Raw genomic sequence first — 19,363 nt, forward strand, 5'->3', positions numbered from 1 at the left:
CTCACTTCATTCTTGGAGTCATCCTACTTTCCTTGGACTTTCTCATGTCTGGTATCTCTTCTGTGGTCTGTGAATAAAAGGTTTACTATTCGCTTCAACATAACATTGTATGTTTCAATAGTTAACAGATTCCGGGCCCCAAATTTCCTGAGGGCTTAAATCCCTCCATCACAGACTCTAGTGGTGTGGCAATTATAGGAAACATACATTCTCCGTGGAATCTGGGATTTGTTGGCTGCTGCTTCCTGCACCTACTTCATTCTCTAACACACGATTGTTTTTAGGTGCCATCGAGTCAGTTCTGACTCATAGCCACCCTACGTACAACAGAGTGAAACACTGCCTGGTCCTACGCCATCCTCATAATCATTGTTATGCTTGAGCCCATTGTTGCAGCCACTGTGTCAATCCATCTCCTTGAGGGTCTTCCTCTTTTTCGATGACCTTCTACTTTACCAAGTATGATGTCCTTCTTCAGGGACTGATCCTTCCTAAAAGGAGACTAGAACTTGGGAATGTCTCAGCCCCAAGTTTGCGTATTAAAATGTAAATATAGAAAAAGAAAAGTAAATAGAGGATGATAGCAGTTGGCATGTTTTAGTCAAAGACTTAGAGATATTCTCGTGCAAAATAGAGGTTATCATTTAAGAAGATCCATGAGAATACCGCTGCCCTCATGGGTAGGATATAAGGTATCATATAAAGCTAGAAACTTCTTTAACCAATGAGCCAGCTGCCTTGGCACGGACACTGACTCAGGCGACCCCACGTGCTGCAGAGTAGAACCTTGCTCCATGGTGTTTTGAAGGCTGTGAACTTTCGAAAGCAGATCGTCAGGACTTTCTTCCGAGGTGCTGCTGGGTGGTTTCTAACTGCCCACCTTTCAGTTAGTGGTCAAGCACTTAACAGTTTGTGCCCCTCAGGGTCTCCTAGAAACTTCTTTAGGAAATAATTTTTCAGGCTGAGAACACTGATGGAGAAAATTCAGACTGAGGGAAAGGGCCTGGGGAGGAGCCTGAGAAGGTAAGGATGGGAAAGGCGGGTTAGACGATCTGGGTTGCTGACCTGTTCAGAGAGACTGCCACTGGAGGCTAAGCAGGGTGGCTGTACTTTGGACACCTAGCCCCTACGGTTGGGGCCCAGAATTTGCAGCCTGAATACTAACACTGGCGAAAAGCAGGGAGAGTGAGGTAAGAGGTCAGGGGCAGCCCCAGCAGGACAATGGGGAGGGAAGCGCCCCTGAGCAGAGAGATGTGTAAAGAACCAGCAGAGAACTTATCCAGGCTGGTGAGGCAGAGATATGCAGAGGGACATCATTCCAAGCGCTTGAGGACCCAGCCAAGGTCTTTATCTTTTGTTTTTCATATGGAAAGCAACACCAAGCCACTGCAGGGTCCTGCTGCTGTGCACGGGGAATACACCGGAAGGATCAGAAGAGAGAGGAGTGCAAGCCAACGCAGAGATTCAGACAGGAGGTGAGGGCTGGCCTTAGGGGACACGTGGGGGCGTAGGAAGAAACCCTCAGCAGGCCTTAGGGATAGATTTGCTGTGGAAGGGAGGGCCGAGGTAACAGAAATGAGGGGTGGGGGTGGGGACGGGGGAGTTATAGATAGGAATCCTGGGAAAGACTGGACGATGGTTGTGGGTTGGTTGGTTGGTTTGGAGGCATAATTACATGCAGTAGAATGCACTGATCTTAAGTGCAGAATGAGTTTTTGATAAATGTCTACATCCATGTACCTAGCCTTCACCACCCCACCCCATCCCCCACCCCCATACAAGTTTTTTATTTGCTGTTTCACCTCTCCGCGGAGCCTAAGTGAGCTGCCTGAGAGGCAAGAAGTCCTACGGACTGTAGGCGAGCAGCAGCGAGCGCTGGAACCTCGGACCCGAAAGTTATCTGCAGCCAGGGGATAGAAGTCTTTGAGCAAAGGACCCCCAGGCAGGAAGGGGTCATTGGAGAATAGAAAGGCCCACACTTGGACGTTTTTGGCGCGCTCGAGCCCCCACACTGAGGGTCGTATTTGCTGATGGAACCGCAGAGCCTTCTCTCTTCCCAGGTTCTCAGTCTCATACTAAAAACCCTTCGGAGCTGGCTGCTGCCGGGGTCTGCCCCATCGAACGTGGAGAAGGCGTTGGGGGAGGGAGAGGAGCTCAAGGACCCCACAGGGCGGTTTGCACCACCTCTGAGCTGCGTGATCCCGGGAGCCGAGCTTCCTCGGTGCACGAGCGCTGGCAGCCCGCCTGGGCATCGCGGAGGGAGCAGGGTCACCCCATCCCCGGCGGTTTGGCGCTTGCAGCTGTCGTGCAGCAGCGCCCCGGGTGCTCGTAGCTGTGCAGGCGTGCAAGCGGCGGGAGCGCGGCGGCTGGAGTTGGGGGGCGGGGGGCGTGGCCGCGCTCCTCGCGCCCTCTCTTGCCCTTTCTGTCCCGGGAACGTTCTGAAAAGTATCCAAAAGTTCTGGGCGGTGTGCGCGCCAAAAAAAAAAAAAAAAGAGCACAACCCCCCACTCCTCTGGGCGTTGCGTGTCCCGACTCGCCACTCGGGCTGCACCTCCGGCTGCAGCGCACACGCCTCCCGCGCCTCCTCCTCGCGGCCTTGCCGTCGGTCGGGTGCTGCCCTTGCAGCCGTCTCCAGGCCGGAGAGGCGGCCGGAGGTCCCCTGCGCTTTCCTTCGGGCCACCATGCCCAACGACGACACCTTCATCAAGCCCTCGGCCTCGGCGGAGGCCCCGCACGCCCCCGGGCCCGCGCCGCAGGGCAAGGCCGGGGGCTTCGGCAAGGCGGCCGGGTCGCTGCTGGGGGCGGCGGGCGCCGGGAGCAGTGGCGGCGCGGGCTCCGGGGCGGCGGGCAAGAAGTCCCCACGGCTGCCCAAGTGCGCGCGCTGCAGGAACCACGGCTACGCGTCGCCGCTCAAGGGCCACAAGCGCTTCTGCATGTGGCGGGACTGCCAGTGCAAGAAGTGCAACCTGATCGCCGAGAGGCAGCGCGTGATGGCCGCGCAGGTGAGTGCCGGGCCCGGCAGCCCCGGGTTCTGAGCGAGGTCCTACCGGGGAGCGCGCGGGCACCCCGACTGCTCGGTGCAGCCCCGCGCAGTGGGCAAGGTCCCTCGGCGGGACCCCGACGGGCGGGTGCAGCGCCGGGCGCTGGGGAAGGTCCCCTGGCGGGACCCCGACGGGCGGGTGCAACTCCGGACGCTGGGCCAGGACCCCGACGGCCCCCGCGCGCTCAGCCCTGCTCCCAGCTGCGCCACAGCCTGGCACGGAGAGGGTCCGGGCGTCTCCGATCTGCGCATCGAGAGCGATCTGCGGGGGTCGCCCTTTTTGGGGGTCTCCGGGGTCGTTGGCCAGCCCTCAGCAGAGGTTCTGTCCATGGGGCGGGGGGGTCCCCAGGATCTCAGGCCTCGCCCGCAGAGTAGAAAGTTGAAGGTTCACTGATGCCATCCGCCAGCAGAGTGGCGGGGTTCACCCCACTCGAAGGTCTCCGGTTCCTCCCAGCAGAGGGTCGTGGGGTTCACTTCGCTCGGGGGGGTCCTTGAGATCTCTGCTTCTGCGGGCCAAGCAGAGTTGAAGGCTCTCCCTGCTGGGGGAGGGGTCCCTGGGCTCCCAGATCCGGGGTTCATCCCGCCGGGGACTCCCTGATTCCGCCCCGCACAGATCCTCTCGGGGTCCCCCTCCCCGCGCTCCTGGGTTCGGTGAACGGGGACTCCGCAGGGCTACCCTTCGCCCACTCCGAGTCGGGAGGCTCCTTGGTCCGTTTTTCTGGAAAAGTCCATGCGATGGACGCCGGCGCGGCGTGGGCGCACGTTCGCTGTTGGCCCGCGCCTCAGCCATTTTGAGCTGGAAATCCTATAAGCTTTCTTAGGTTTTATTTTTGTGGTCTGAACGTAAGTTACTTAAGTGTGAATTATATTTTAAAGCATACTGAAGAGTTTTAAAGTGTATGCGCGGGGGCGGGAGGAATAGGGGCGGGCTCCAGGTTTTGTCTCTTTTGGTTAAAAATAAAAACATTTTTTAAGCTGGCTAGTAATTCAACATTTTAACGGAAATACTTAATGCCGTGGGTAATCCTACTAGGATTTTTGGAAGCGAATAAATACATTCTTTCCAGCTAAAAGTTGTTTCATTTTTTTAACACAGGTTATTTAAATTGAGAAGATACCAAAGAAATGTTTACTAAGCATGTGCTACTTTTATTAAAAGGTGTAAATATCGGAAATGTTTTAGATAAGAAGGCAGAAAACAAGACCGCACAAAACCTTAGCGTTCAAGAGTGTAGACGGTTTATGTACACCTGGGTTTTTTAAAATGTGTTTTAAACTGGATTTATTTTGGCTTTGCCGCTTACAAGTGCTATAGTTGTTTTCTTGGTTTCGTTATAGATATTTCAGTTAATCTATAGTGGATGGAAAGAATACACTGTGTGTAGCTTTAAAATGCTCACAGTGAGCTTACTGAAAACATTTATGGACATTTAAATTATATTTGTAGGTAGAAAAATACTCTCGACGTTTAGTCGTTGGACATGCTAGAGAGTGCACATTCCCTCAACATTTGGTAAAAATATTTATCAGAGTTAACAAACAAAACCAAACCCGTTGTAGTCAAGTCAATTCAGAGAGACCCTATAGGACAGAGTAGAACTGCCCCATAGAGCTTCCAAGAAGTGGCTGGTGGATTGGGACTGTGGACCATTTCCGATATCAATACTGTGATATTTCAGTATTTTCTACTATCTGAAGGCTTGTGCTGTAGTAGATGAATTCTTCAAACTCCATATCAAACAATGTCTGATCATTCTAAAATACTTTGCAATCCATCTTAGATATGATCCTGAAATAATGGCATTTTTAATCTGTTCGTTCCCTTCTCAAATAATATTTCCTAAAGAAAAATCCTGGAGGGAAGGTCTTTTATGTAAGGGTCCTTGGTGTAGGCAATACTTGGTACCTTGTGCATTTTTTTGTATGAATGAGATTTGTGTAAATCTGGGTATCAGGATATGATAACATCAGAGGTTTTCCATTAATTAATTTATTATTATTATTTTGGCCAAACCCTTAATATTCTATCTCTAAGCTTCTTAAAAGTCCAAGACTTAATTATTCAACCTTAAATAATTGAATACTTAAGATTAGTTTTTGTAGATTGAAAACTGCTTTTGTTAGGAGTAAACTTTCCTCCACATGGATCAGCTTTCTAAGTTTAAACCACAAATTTCCTAAAACATAAATTATGATTGTACATCTGATTTACTTTTTTATTAATAATAAACCATTTGCCACCATTTCAACATTTTCACATGTACAATTCAGTGACATTAATTACGTTCGTCCTGCTTTTTATCCATCATCATTATCCATTCCCAAGTTTTTCATCACACTTAACAGAAGTTCAGTGTCCCCTAACCAGCGAGCCCCCCTTTTCCCCTCCTGCCCACCTGGCCCTGGTAACCACTAATAAACTTTGGTCTCTATACACTTGCCTTTTCTAGGTATCTCATGGAAGTGGGATTATACACCGTTTGTCCTTTTGTGACTGGCTGATTTCACTCAGCGTAATGTTTTCAAGGTTCATCCATGTCGTAGCCTGTATTAGAGTTCCGTTCCTCTTAATGGCTGAGTAATATTCCATTATGAACCATGTTTCGTTTGTCCGTTCATCTGTTGTTGGGCATTTAGGTTGTTGCCACCTTTTGGCTATTGTGAATAGTGCTACAGTGAACAGTGGCGTGTAAGTGTCTGTTTGAGTCCCTGCTTTCAGTTCTTTTGGGTGTATACTGAGGAGTGGAATTGCTGGATCACATAGTAGTTCTATGTTTAGCTTTTTGATGAACAGCCAGACGATTTTCCATAAGGGCTGTGCCATTTTACAATCCCACCAGTGAAAAGTTGAATGAAAATTTGAATTGGAATTCCAATTTCTCCACATCCTTATAATAATCTGTTGTTTTCTATTTTTTAAATCGTAGCCATTTTAGTGAGTGCGAAGTGATTTACCATTTTGATGTCAACTTTTGCCTTGTATTTGGGCCTCTCAGACGCAGATACTTTTTCTCATTTCGTTATCACCAACAGTCAGTTTCACCAAGCCTCTTTTTTGTTACAAGTAGTCAGCAAAAAATATTTTCTTACCTATAAACCTTTTTTTTACCCCACCCCCGCCCTTTGGAAGCCTTGGTGTAGTAGTGGGTAAGAGCTACCGCTGCTAACCAAAAGGTCTGCAGGTCTGCTAACCAAAAGATCCACCAGGCGCTCCCCAGAAACCTTATATGGCAGTTCTGCTCTGTCCTGTGGGGTTACTGTGAGTCAGAATTGACTTGACGGCAATGGTTTTGGGTTTTTGTTTTTTTGGTCCTGACCTTTAACGATATTACTTAAGAAGAGAGAAATGAAGAGGGCCCAGGAAGAGTTTCTTAGGGATGTTAGGCCCTTTCTCGTCCCCAGTTTGGGCTCACCCTGCCTCACATACAGTCCTCTAGCTTCTTCCCACTTCCAGCCTCTCCCTCTTGTGGTGTAACTTCTGTGAGACACTAGCTTCTGGCCTCTTTTCCCATCACTTCCCCTGTATGCTCCCCCATCCCAGAAGACAGTTCTGCAGGGTTGCGTGAACAGCATGTTTCTCCTGCCCACCCTGTTTCCTTTTTCCAGATTGTTCTCTCTTCATCATGGACTTGCCTCCCCAGGTCCTGCTCGTCCTTTTCTTCAAGGCCCTGCCCAACACCACCTCTCTGGCTCGTGACATTTTGAAGAACTTTCTGCCTCTGTCTTCCATAGGACTGCTGGTTTATCACAGCAGTTAGCCTTGTGTTATGGTTGCATTTTGTTTGCATCCTCTTTCTCCTTTCCAACAGTTAGTACCTCGGGATCTAACCGAATCTTGCTGTGCCCGGGTACAGAGACCTTTACATATTGTGGAGCAGAAAAAAGGAGTAAGTGGTCCCATTCTCCTTCCTTCCCAGCCTATCACTGCTTCTGGCTTTTTCTCCTTTTCAGATCGGATGCCTCTTCTTGGCTGACTCTACACTTCCCTCATCCCTCCTAGCAAAATCTGTATTCTGTTACTCCACACATTCATTTTGTTTAGCAGACTTAAAAAAAAAAAATTATTTTCTTGTGGTGAAACAACGTTTGCCATTCCAGCCATTAACTACGTCCACCATGTTGTGTGCCATTGCTACTCTCCGTTTCCAGATTTTTTCATCACCCTGAACAGAAACTCTGTACCTCTTGAGCAGTCCACCCACCCTCCCCTGGTAATTGCTGATAAACTTTGGTCTGTGTACATTTGCCTGTTCTAGGTATTTCATGTAAGTGAGATCGTACGATATTTGTCCTTTTGCACCTGGCTAGTTTTGTTGTGTTGAGTTCCATTCAGTTTTTTTTTTTTTTAGGTATATTTATTGTGGTAATTATATATGTAACAAACCATTTGCCCTTTCAACAGTCTTTGTGTGTACAGTTCATTAAATGTGTTCATCATGTTATTCAACTGTCACCATTAACCAGTCCTGAGTTTTTTCATCTCCCTTAACAAAAGCTCAGTGTCCCCTAAGCATTGTGTCTTCCTTTCCCCCTCCCTCCCACCTGCCCCTGTTAATCATGAATAAACTGTGGTCTTTATGCATTTGCTGAGTCTAGATATTTCATAAAAATGGGATCGTAGTGTTTGTCATTTTGTGACTGACCTATGCCACCCGGCATGATATTTTTAAGGTTCAGCCATGTTGTAGCATGTATCAGGACTTTATTTCTCTTCATGGCTGAGTATTTTCCATTGTATGTATGTAGCACATGTTTATCCATTTGTTGATGGACACTTGGGTTGTTTCCACCTTTTGACTAATGTGAATAGTGCTGCATAAACATTGGGGTACACGTATCTGTTGGAGTCCCTGCTTTCAGTTCTTTTGGGTCACAAACATCACTTGATCACTGCTCTGGATCAGACAGTATCAGGTAAAACCAGTGGTTACCCGATAGTTTAAAATTTTGAGAGATTCCCAGAACTCTCCCTTGGAGCTTGTGACTCATGACCCCGGGGTGGGTGGGGGCTGCTGTGCTTTTGGCAAGCTGCACAAGTGATCCTGAAGTGCCAGAGGGTGACCGCTGCTCTGCTTCCAGGTGGCCCTGAGGAGGCAGCAGGCCCAGGAGGAGGAGCTGGGGATCAGCCACCCCATCCCGCTGCCCAGCGCAGCCGAGCTGCTGGTCAAGAGAGAGAACAGCGGCAGCAACCCGTGCCTGATGACCGAGAGCAGCGGCTCCTCGCAGCCCCCGGTGCCGGCCAGCACCCCCACCACCGCGGCCTCAGGTGACCTGGGGGGCGGGCAGGGAGGGGCAGGGCTGCATCCACAAAACCAGAATCTGGGGACCGACCGAGACACACGGCATTTCCAGTGTGGAGGCTTTTCTTTCCTGGTGGTGCTAACTTTGTTGTTGTTGTTGAAAATATACACAGCAAAGCATACACCAGATCCAACAATTTCTGCATGTTCCAGTCAGTGACACTGATTACATTCTTTGAGTTCTGCCGCCATTTTCGCCCTTATTTTCCAAATTGTTCCCCCCCTTAACATAAACTCACTGCCCCCTAAGCTTCCTGTCTAACCTTTCAAGTTGCTGCTGTCAGTTTGATCCCACATAAATATATCTTAAGAGTTCAGTGCTTATGGCAGACATTCTTTATTAATTAAACTATTGTTTGATTTAAGGAAGGTGTTTATGGGATATGTTTGGTTTAAGGTTTAAAGATTATTTCAGGGCAGTAGTTTCAGGGGTTCATCCAGTCTCCATAGCTCCAGAAAGTCTGAATTCCAGGAGAATTTGAAATTCTGTTCTACATTTTCTCCCGCTTGGTCACGATTCTTCTGTAGAATCTTTGATCAAAATGTTCTGGCATGGTAGCCGGGCACCGTCTATTTCTGGTCTCATGGCAGAGGAGGCAGTTGTTCATGCAGGCAGTTAGCCACACTTCCCACCTTAAAGGCCTCTCCCTCTGAAGGTCCATGTTTGGCTGCCTCACAATGGAGATGGCCGTGGGTTCTGGAAATGAAGGTTTGACTGCTCCGCTTTCCTGTTGGTTCCTTGCCAAGTGTGAGTCTGCACAGAGTCGGAACTGCAGAATGTCAGAGAGGGCTGGGATTCCAGATTTCATCTCGGTCCACCCCCCGTTTTACCGATGAGAGAAAAAAAGAGGTCAGTGGAATTGGGCTGGGAGTTAAAGATTCTAGAACCAAAAGGCCCTTTCTGTAGTGAGGACTGCCTCCATTTGGGGGATGTTTTAGAAAGGGTCCAGTCTCAGACGTCGGGTGTGCACACTGGGAAGTGAGGAGTGTGTCTCAGACGGGCTGGAATTCTGCCCATGTGCACCTCACTGGACAAGGGGCTTTGTTGTTGTTAGCTGTCGTCAAGTCAGTCCCTAACTCAAGGTGACCCCACGTACAACAGAATGAAATGCTGCCCGGTCCTGTGCCATCCCCATGATCATTTGTGGTTCAGACTGTTGTGATCCACAGGGTTTTCACTGGCTAATTTTCAGAAGTCGGTCACCAGGCCTTTCTTCCTAGCGCATCTTAGTCTGGAAGCTCCGCTGAATCCCGTTCAGCATGCTAGCAACACACAAGCCTCGCCTGATAGCCAGGTGTGGCTGTGCTTGAGATGGCGTTGGCCGGGACCCAAACCCGGGTCTCCTGCACGGAGGGCAAGAATTCTACCCTTGAGCCAGCGCTACTTCCTCTGAGGGACTTCGTATGTACTGATTCGTTCACCTCATTCTCAGAGTGACCCTCTGAGGATGCAGCACTCCTTCATACACACGGGAAAACCGAGATGTTGGAAGTTTAAGCAACTGAATCAGTCCCTCACCCTGCAGAGTACACCGTCCGTACTGCGTGGGTCTCCATATTCCCCGCAAATGACAGTGGTCTAGGGTTGTACCGTCCAGTATGGATACCACTGGCCACACATGGCTGTCTGAATTTGTGTTAATCACTCAAACCGAACCCATTGAGTCAATTCCAACTGATAACAACCCTATAGGACACGGTAGAACTGCTCCATAGGGTTTCCAAGGCAGTAATCTTTACTGAAGCAGACTGCCTTATTTTTCTCCTACGGAGCAGCTAATGAGTTTGAGGAGCAGCTAGTGGGTTCGAGCTGCAACCGAGCACTTAACCACTGCACCACCAGGGCTCCTTTTATTAGTTACAATGAAATGAAATTAAAGTATTCAGTTTCTCAGTTGGACTAGCCACATTTCAAGCCCTCAGTAGCCACATACCGCTGGAGACCACCATATTGGACGAGGCAGATATAAAACATCCTTCTCTCAGAAATTTCTCTGAATAGTGTTGAGTGCTAAGAAATCCACCAGAGACCTGTGGCTTCCTGTTGCTTCTGGGAGTTGAGTACACTGAAAATCATATTGTGTCTTTAGTCCCTGCTAACCAGCCATTGAGTCAGCTCTGACTCATGGTGACCCCTGTATGTCAGAGTGGAACTGTGCTCCATAGGGTTTTCAATGGCTGATTTTTCAGAAGTAGCTCGCCAGTCCTTTCTTCCAAGGTACCTCTGGGTGACTCAAACCTTCAACCTTTCTGGTAGCAATGAGCACATTAACCGTTTGCACCACTCAGAGACCCTACTAAGACCCTATGAAATACAGCCTGGCAATGTGGTACCCTGTTAACTAAGCTCTCATGAGTTGCCTGCTTTGCTGGGCTTAACCACCAGGCAAAAGTGACTCGACTGTGTGCTGTTAACTAGCTTTGCACTTTGGACAAGTCACTTAAACTCTCCGGGCCTTTGGATTCCTCTTCTCGAAAATGAGCGAAGGAGTCTCTGAGGGCTCTTGGAGGCCCCATGAAACTTGGGTGTTACAAAGAAGAAGGTAAGCAGGCACCAGAAAATGCAGGCGACAGGCAGAACCCTGGTCCCTGCATTGCAGGTAGGCTGTCTGTGTGGCTCTGTGTGTGTTACTAGAGCTGGGGATTCTGAAATCAACAAAGGGACAGATACTCCTTCCCCTCTCCTTAGTTGCTCATATGTTTACAGCGGTTTCCAAACTTTGTTTTTCTTAGGAAGGAAGGATTGGATTCTGTCTGTCAGAATTACACTCTTTACACTTTGGGATTGGAAGATGTGTTTAAAGTTTAGCAACCAAGTAATACTGGGTCAGGGCTGATCTGTTGGATCTTAGTTGTCGGACTGAGATGAGAACTGGAGGTGTTAGGAATAAACGCGGGTCCCGGTTCTAGGGTTACGGAGCGGAGTCACCACTTTGAATGTTTGTTAAGGGAAGGTTTTTTTTTCTCTCATAGTAAAATATGTATAACATAAAATGTGCCATTAACCATTTTAAAGTATACAATTTGATGGCATTAGTTCTGTTCACAACGTTTGTAGCCGTTACCACATTTTATTTTCAGAATTTTTTGTCATCCCAAACAGAAGCTCTGTCCCTTAAGCAGTATAACTCCCCACTCTTCCCTCCCCCCAGCCCCGTAACGTCTACTTTCTGTATCCGTGAATTTGCCTATACTAGATAGTTCACACAAGCGGAAGCATACGATATTTGTCCTTATGTGTTTAGCTTATTTCATTTATCATGATGTTTTCAAGGTTCATCCGTGTCGTAGCATGTATCAGGACTTCATTTCTCTTTATGGCTGAGCAGTATTCCATTATGTGGGTAAGGCTGCATTTTGTTTATCCATTCATCTGTTGATGGGTACAGGTTGTTTCCACCATTTGGCTGTTGTAGATAGTGCTCTGTGGACATTCATTTACCAGTGTCTGTTTAAATCCCAGTTTCCTGCTCTTTGGAGCACATGCCTAGGAGCGGAATTATTGGGTCGTATGATAGTTGTATGTTAATTTTTTGAGGAACTGCCAAATTATTTTCCACAGTGGATGCACCATTGTACATTCCTACCAGCAAGGGTATGAATTTCTCTGTATCTTTACCAACACTTGTTTTTTTTCCTTTTTCTTATAGTCATTCTCCTAGGTGCGAAGTATCGTCTTTTTGTGGTTTTGATTTGCATTTCCCCAATGACTAATGAAGGAGCCCTGGTGGAGCAGTGGCTAAAGAGATAGACTGCTAACCGAAAAGTCAGCAGTTTGAAACCACCAGCAACTCCACGGGAGAAAGATGTGGCAGCCTACTTCCGTTGAGATTTACAGCCTTGGAAACCTTATGGGGTCGCTATGAGTTGGAATCGACTGGATGGCAGTGGGTTTGGGTTTGGAATGATTGATGATCATTTGCTTTTTACAGCATCTTATGAGATAGGAGTTATTATCCCCATTTACAGATTGGGAAACCAAGTCGGCACATGGTAAGGAAACTGTTGCAGAATAAAGCTGCTGAGCTGGGATTTGATCCCAGCCTGTCTCTTCCAAAACTCGTGGGTTTTCCATTTCACCTGCCTGTAAGGAGAGGCTTGGACCAGTTGCCTCGTTTCCTTGGAAAGTGGGTAGTTATGCTTGCTCTGGGGCTGGGGTTTAATTCTCTGCAGGGATTTACGGCTAAAGGGCAAGCAGGAACAAGGCTGGGGCAAGAGCCCCTGTCTTTCCTGGCCAGAAGGCTGTAGCCCCTGTCTTCAGTGGCAGGAAGCAGCGCCACTGCCGGCATTTTGCAGGGCACTTGTAGGGCACGGAGGCTGGACTCGGGTCTTGCCTGATGTCCGGAGGTTCACCTTCATGGAAGGGGGGTGGTGTGACGGGCTGGTGGAGTTTTGAGGAAGGCCTTCAGGCTAGATGAAGTTCAGAACAACAAAGACATTCTCGCAGGGTATTTCAGAGTGGAGATAGGGAAAGTTACAAACTAAAGCTGCTTGGGAGCAGGGCAGAAGGTTCAGGGCCAAGAAGGATGTGACCAGTTCCCCTTCCTTTGCCTCTGGAGCTAACAGGCCTGGGAGCCATTCTGGAGTCTTAAACCTCAAAGAGAAGGGGAATATCAGAGCCCGTAGTGTGTGGTGGCATTTGCCCAGGTGTGGTTGGGGAAGTGTTGCTGGAGGAGGCCATGTGTCATGGATTGCATTATGTCCCCCCCAAAATGTATGTATCAGCTTGGTTAGGCCATGGTTCCCAGCATTGTGTGGTTGTCTTCCATTTTGTGATTGTAATTTTATGTTGAGAGGATTATGGTGGGATTGTAACACCACCCTTACTCAGGTCACCTCCCTGATCCAAGGAAAAGGGAGTTTCCCTGGGGCGTGGCCTGCACCACGTTTTATCTCTTAAGAGATGAAAGGGGAAGCAGAGAGTTGGGGACCTCATAGCACTAAGAAAGCAGCACCAGGAGCAGAGAGCGTCCTTTGGACACAGGGTCCCTGTGCATGAGAAGCTCCTCGACCAGAGGAAGATTGATGAGAATGACCTTCCTCCAGAGCCAACAGAGAGAGAGCCTTCCCCTGGAGCCGACGCCCTGAATTTGGACATGTAACCTACTAGCCTGTGAGAGAATAAATTTCTCTTTGTTAAAGCCATCTATCTGAGGTATTTCTGTTATGGGAGCACTTGATGACCAAGACACCATGCCTTCCACAGAAACATGGGCTCTCTGGTTCCACCAGCCAGCTTGGCTCTGAGGGGGAGAAGCCACAGATAGGCATGTCTTAGTCTCCTGGTGCTGCTGTAACAGAAATACCACAAGTAGGTGGCTTTAACAAACAGAAATTTATTTTCTCCTAAGTCTGGAGGCTGAAAGTCCAAATCAGGTCCTGGATGTGTTAATTCCTACTGTAGGCCTCTGTTATGGATTGAATTGTGTACCCCAGAAATGTGTCGCAACTTGGCTAGGCCATGATTGCCAGCATTGTGTGATTGTCTACCCTTTTGTCATCTGATTTGATTTTCCTCTGTGTTGTAAATCCTGCCTTTATGATGTTAACGAGACAAGATAAGAGGCAGTTATGTTAAAAAGGCAGGACTCAGTCTACAAGATTAGGTTGTTTTAAGTCAATCTCTTTTGAGATATAAAAGAGAGAAGCGAACTCAGAGACATAGGGACCTCATATCACCAAGAAAGTGTGTCAGGAGCAGAGCATGTCCTTGGGACCTGGGTTCCCTGCACTGAGAAGCTCCTAGTCCAGGGGAAGACTGATGACAAGGACCCTCCCCTAGCGCTGACAGAGAAGGCCTTCCCCAGAGCTTGTGCCCTGAATTTGGACTTCCAGCCTTCTGGACTGTAAGAGAATAAATTTCTCTTTGTTAAAGCCATCCACTTGTAGTGTTTCTGTTACAGCAGCAGTAGGTGACTAAGACAGCCTTCTCCTAGTTTCTGGTGACTGCTGGAGATCCTTGACATTCCTTTGCTTATAGATGATCCTCACATGGCGTCTGTCTTCCCTTGTGTGTGTGTCTGTCTTCCCTTGTGTGTGTGTCTGTCTATTCTGCTCTTGTTATAAGACATCACTTAAGAAGTGATTAGGTGTAGGACCCACCCTATGCTGGTATAACCCCATTAACATAACAAAAGAAACCCTCAGTTTCCAAACAGGGTCATATTTACAGGTACAGAGGCTAGGACTTCCACACATATTTTGGGGGGACACAATTCAGTCCATAACAGTCATCATTCACAGGATTTCTGTCAGATCTCTTGATTTGGGATTGACAATTTCCAGGAATGAGTTGGGGTATGAGCAAGAAAAAAACAGAAGTGCCAGTAGAATTAAAGTATGTAGATATAGAGAGGGAGAAGAGACAAAGAGAAAGGGACAGAGAGATAGAGTCAGAGAAAGAGAGAGTCTTGAAGTTTTCATGTAGCAGATGGAGCCCAAATTCTTGGCTAGCACTAAATATGTAGCTAACTTTAATTTTTCAGAGACTGAGATTTATTTAAAATAATTTTTAACTTTATGCAGGTATATGGAAAACATTTATAGGGTAGGAAAGAGTATTCATGAAAGGTAATTGTTCCTCAAACCTCAACCTGCAGTTCTCTTCCATACCATATCAGACTTCTTCGCTCTCTGTACAAACTTATGTGTCTGTTTAGCTTTTTCTCTTTTATGTATATATTTAATAATAGGAGTGTACTGTCCCCCTCATGTTTAATAACCTTTGAGATCTTTTCACATCAGAATACACAGATGTGTCTTTTTAATGGCCTAGTATTCCATTGTATGGAGTCCTCGGATGGTACAAATGGTTAACACAATTGAAAGGTTGGGGGTTCGAGTCTACCCAGAGACACCTCAGAAGAAAGGCCTGGTGATCTACTTATGAAAAATTAGCCATTGCAAACCCTGTGGAGCACAGTTCTGTGCTGACACACATGGGGTCGCCATGAGTCAGAGTTGACAGGGCAGCGACTGGTTTTGTTTGTGTTTTTATTCCATTGTATGGACGTGGAATGCCAGGATTTGAAATTATTTAGTGAGAGGAGAGAGCTGTAGGAGTTGCCACGGAGCAGTGGATCCTACCAACCTGCTGTGGAGCCCTGGTGGCGCGGCAGTTAAGAGTTCAGCTGCCAACTGAAAGGTTGGCAGTTCGAATCCACCAGCTGCTCCTTGCAAACCCTATGGGTCAGCTCTACTTTGTCCGATAGGGTTGATATGAGTTGGAATCGACGGCAATGGGTTTACCAACCTGCTGCGCAGTAGCCTATCATTTACTTTCTTCTTTCTCATACCTAATGTTTAGTGTCTGATAGGTCAGTAACCAGAAAGCCAAGCCCATCGATGTCAAGTTGATTCCAACTCATAGCAGCTCCATATGACAGAATAGAACTGCCCCACAGAGATTCCAAGGCTGTAATCTTCATGGAAGCAGACTGCCACATCTTTCTTCCACAGAGCAGCTGGTGGATTTGAACCGCCAACCTTTTGGTTAGCAACTGAGTGCTTTACCACTGTGCTGCCAGGGTTCCAATAAGTCAGTTAAAAACAAACAAACCCACTGCCTTTGAGTCAATTCCAACTCATAGCGACCCCATGGGGGTTCCAAGGCTATAAATCTTTACAGAAGCAGACTGCCACGTCTCTCTTCTGTGGAGCCACTGGTAGTTTCAAACTGCCGACTTTTATGGTTAGCAGTTGATTGCTTTAACCACTGTGCCACCAGGGGTCCCAGAGCTTAGTGAAATTGAGTAGATTTCTATGTCCTTGAAGTCTCTTAGTTGTCTCCTTTGCCTCTTCAAAAAAGAGTGAGAATTGCCCAAGAATCATTACCTAGATTATTGACTGAATTCAGAGGAACGTGGATTTACCAAGCCATTGTTTTCATTTATTGGAGAACTGACTCCTCTGAGTAAGATAACGTCTGTTAGATGAACGTCTCTGTGACTCTTAGCCATTGACCAGAGATCTTCAAAAATTGGTGTAAAAGAGTTTTGTTGCTACTTCCATCTGTGATCATGATCATGGGTATCACTGAGGAAGAAAGATCTTTTTGAAGGAATACTCTGTTCATTGCTTTTTCTTGGCAGGGTCTTCTATTAGAAATAGTTAGCAGGCACACTATTGATGAGCCAAAATTGTCTTCCCAGCCATTTTTTAGGGCACCCAGGAAAAAAAAAAAAAAGGCGCGCACTTTTGGCTATGAAACCCATGGCTGTCAAGTTCATTCTGACTTATAGCAACCCTATGGGACACAGTAGAACTGTCCCATAGGATTTCCAAGGAGCGGCTGGTGGATTCAAACTGCTGACCTTTTGGTTAGCAGCCGAGCTCTTAACCACTATGCCACCAGGGCTGTATTTTTTGCTACAAATGCCAATAAATTAGTAGCAATCTCAGCATTTTTCTGTTTTTTTTTTTAATTTTTTAGTTTCAAGTTATCAGCTGATTTAAAAACAAATCTCACGGGCCTTTGTAAATTTGAGTTCCTCTGCTGTATTCTGTCTTCTGCTTTTCTCTAGCCTTCTGGGCCACCAGGGAAGCACTGTCTTGCCCAGTTCTCACTGTGAGGCCTGTCAGATGAAGGGTTGCATTGTGGAGCATTTGGTTCTGTTCATGTGCCCCTTGTCAGTGAGGACCTGAATGTTATCTCCCTGGGTCCCTCCCTTCTGGGGCACCCTGCACTTCCACCCACACACGCGCTTGCTCCCCCAGATGGAGCCACCCCCACCTTCTGGCCTTCCCCCACCACCCCTGCCTCCTGGTTGCCTGTTCCACTGCGGGCCTCCCCAGCCAGGCCTGCCCAGCAATGGAGAGACCCTCCCTTGCGTTGTTCTCTGCCTCAGCTGTTCTTCCCTTAGCAAGGAGCCAGGGCACACACCAGTAGGGAAACTCACTTCTTGTGTAGCTTCTCAGACTTACATACTTCAAACGTGAAATGTGGTCTTTGAAAATGTACTTGTTTTAACAGTCAGAAAGGCGGCTGATAAATTAACAAGGAAAGAGGCTGAGTTATTTCAGTGGAAAACACATTTCAGTTTTATCCTTGCGGTTTTCCAGTTCTGTATAGGTGGAAGAAGCACTGCGTTCGGATTAACATTCAAAATGTTGGATCCAAATTGGATTGGGCGTTTATTTGGGAGGATCCTGACCCTGCATGTGAGATGAACTCCATTGGATTTTGTGCAGCAATTTCAAGTAGGATAGTAAACATTGTCGATACATGGTTTAAAAAAAGCTTGCAGGTGAAAGCAATCACGGATTTTACCTGGAGAGCTGAAGAAATTTCCTGGGTATCCAGCAAAACAGAGCCTTTTAAACTGAAGCAACAGTTGAAGCCTCGAGTGAAAGAAAACACTTCAGATTAACGGTACTGGTCTTGGTAGCCTGTTGTTTTAAATGGTGTCTCAATCTATTTTATTTTGTTTTAAGGGCAGTCTTTGCTGACCTGTTGAATACAGCCGTGTAATCGGTTTGCGGGAAATTTTTGGTATTTCAGTGCAGCAGTGGCAACCACAGTGTACACAGGAGGTTAAGCTGCTGGTCCACCTTTGTCTAGAAAGGAAATTCAGTACACATCTAGAACCACAACAATGTCAACACAGGGCTTAACGTCACAAATTAGTTTTATAACAGCATATGAAAACACAGTAAGCATTTTACGGTCGTTAATTAGTGTATGTCTCCCTTGTGAAAATGTAATCCCCGTAGGGATGATGTTGTTGTTGGGTGCCGTTGAGTTGATTTCGACTCGTGGCAACCTTGTCTTAGTCATCTAGTGCTGCTGTAACAGAAATACCACAAGAGGATGGCTCCAACAAGCAGAAGTTTATCCTCTCACAGTCTAGTAGCCTAGAAGTCCAGATTCAGAGCGTCTGCTCCGGAGGAATGCTTTCTCTCTCTGTTAGCTCTGGAGGAAGGTCCTTGTCATCAGTCTTCCCCTGGACTAGGAGCTTCTCAGTGCAGGGACCCCATGTCCAAAGGACACACTCTTCTCCCAGTACTGCTTTCTTTGTGGTATGAGGTCCCCCGTCTCTCTGCTTGCTTCTCTCTTTTATATCTCAGAAGAGGTTGATTTAAGACACAACTTAATCTTATAGACTGAGTCCTGCCTCATTAATGTAACTGCCCCAATCCCACCTCATTTACATCATAGATGTAGGATTTACAACACATAGGGAAATCATATCAGATGACAAAATGGTAGACAGTCACACAATACTGGGAATCATGGACTAGCCAAGCTGACATATTTTTTAGGGGACACGATTCAATCCATAACATACTCCATGTGGCAGAGTAGATCTGCCCCATAGGGTTTTCTAGGCTGTAATCTTTATGGGAGCAGATCTCCAGATGTTTTCTCCCAAGTAGCTGCTGGTGGGTTTGAATCGCTGACCTTGCGGTTAGCAGCCCAGTGCTTAACTATTGTGCTACCAGGGCTCCTTTCCTTAAGGATAAAACCCAATGCCGTCGAGTCAATTCTGACTCATAGCAGCCCATAGGGGTGGCATTTTATTTCTCATTTTATTCATGTTGGCTTTATAGTACCAGTTATTAGTTGTTATTGAGTCGACCCCGACTCATGGTGACCCCATGTGGGTCAGAGTGGAACTGTGCTCCACAGGGTTTTCGATTGCCGCTTTTTCCAAAGTAGATCACCAGGCCTTTCTTCCGAGGGGCCTCTGCGTGGACTTGAACCGCCAGCTTCTCAGTTAGCAGTCAAGCACTTCAACCATTTGCCCTACCCAGGCACTTCAGCTTTCTAGTAGATGATCAGTAAACCTTTGCTGAATGAGTGAGTAATGATGGTTGAAGTTGTTTTAAAACACTGAATTAGTGATCACGAGCCTACCTCAGACACTGGAGAGTAAGATCGTTGATGTTCAATGTACAGTTTTGTGATATTTAAAAATGTACCTGAATGTGTAAAATGGCTAAAAATTCAAACTTGATTTTTGAACATCTTGGGATATAACTCACACACACACAATTTATGCATTTAAAGTGTACAATCCATTGC

General features: G+C 47.1%; 1 protein-coding gene across 1 annotated transcript in view; it reads left to right on the forward strand.

Moving 5' to 3' along the window:
• The first annotated feature begins 2,681 nt into the window (after positions 1–2,681).
• DMRT1 (doublesex and mab-3 related transcription factor 1) overlaps positions 2,682–19,363 on the forward strand; it is a 130,731-nt gene continuing 114,049 nt past the window's right edge. Inside the window, exons 1-2 of the mRNA XM_064290570.1 lie at positions 2,682–3,002; positions 8,120–8,306. Of these exons, the coding sequence (XP_064146640.1) occupies positions 2,682–3,002; positions 8,120–8,306 (508 nt within the window). The remainder of the gene's footprint in view (positions 3,003–8,119; positions 8,307–19,363) is intronic.

The sequence above is a fragment of the Loxodonta africana genome, chromosome 9 (assembly GCF_030014295.1).
Source record: "Loxodonta africana isolate mLoxAfr1 chromosome 9, mLoxAfr1.hap2, whole genome shotgun sequence".
Taxonomy (NCBI): Eukaryota; Metazoa; Chordata; class Mammalia; order Proboscidea; family Elephantidae; genus Loxodonta; species Loxodonta africana.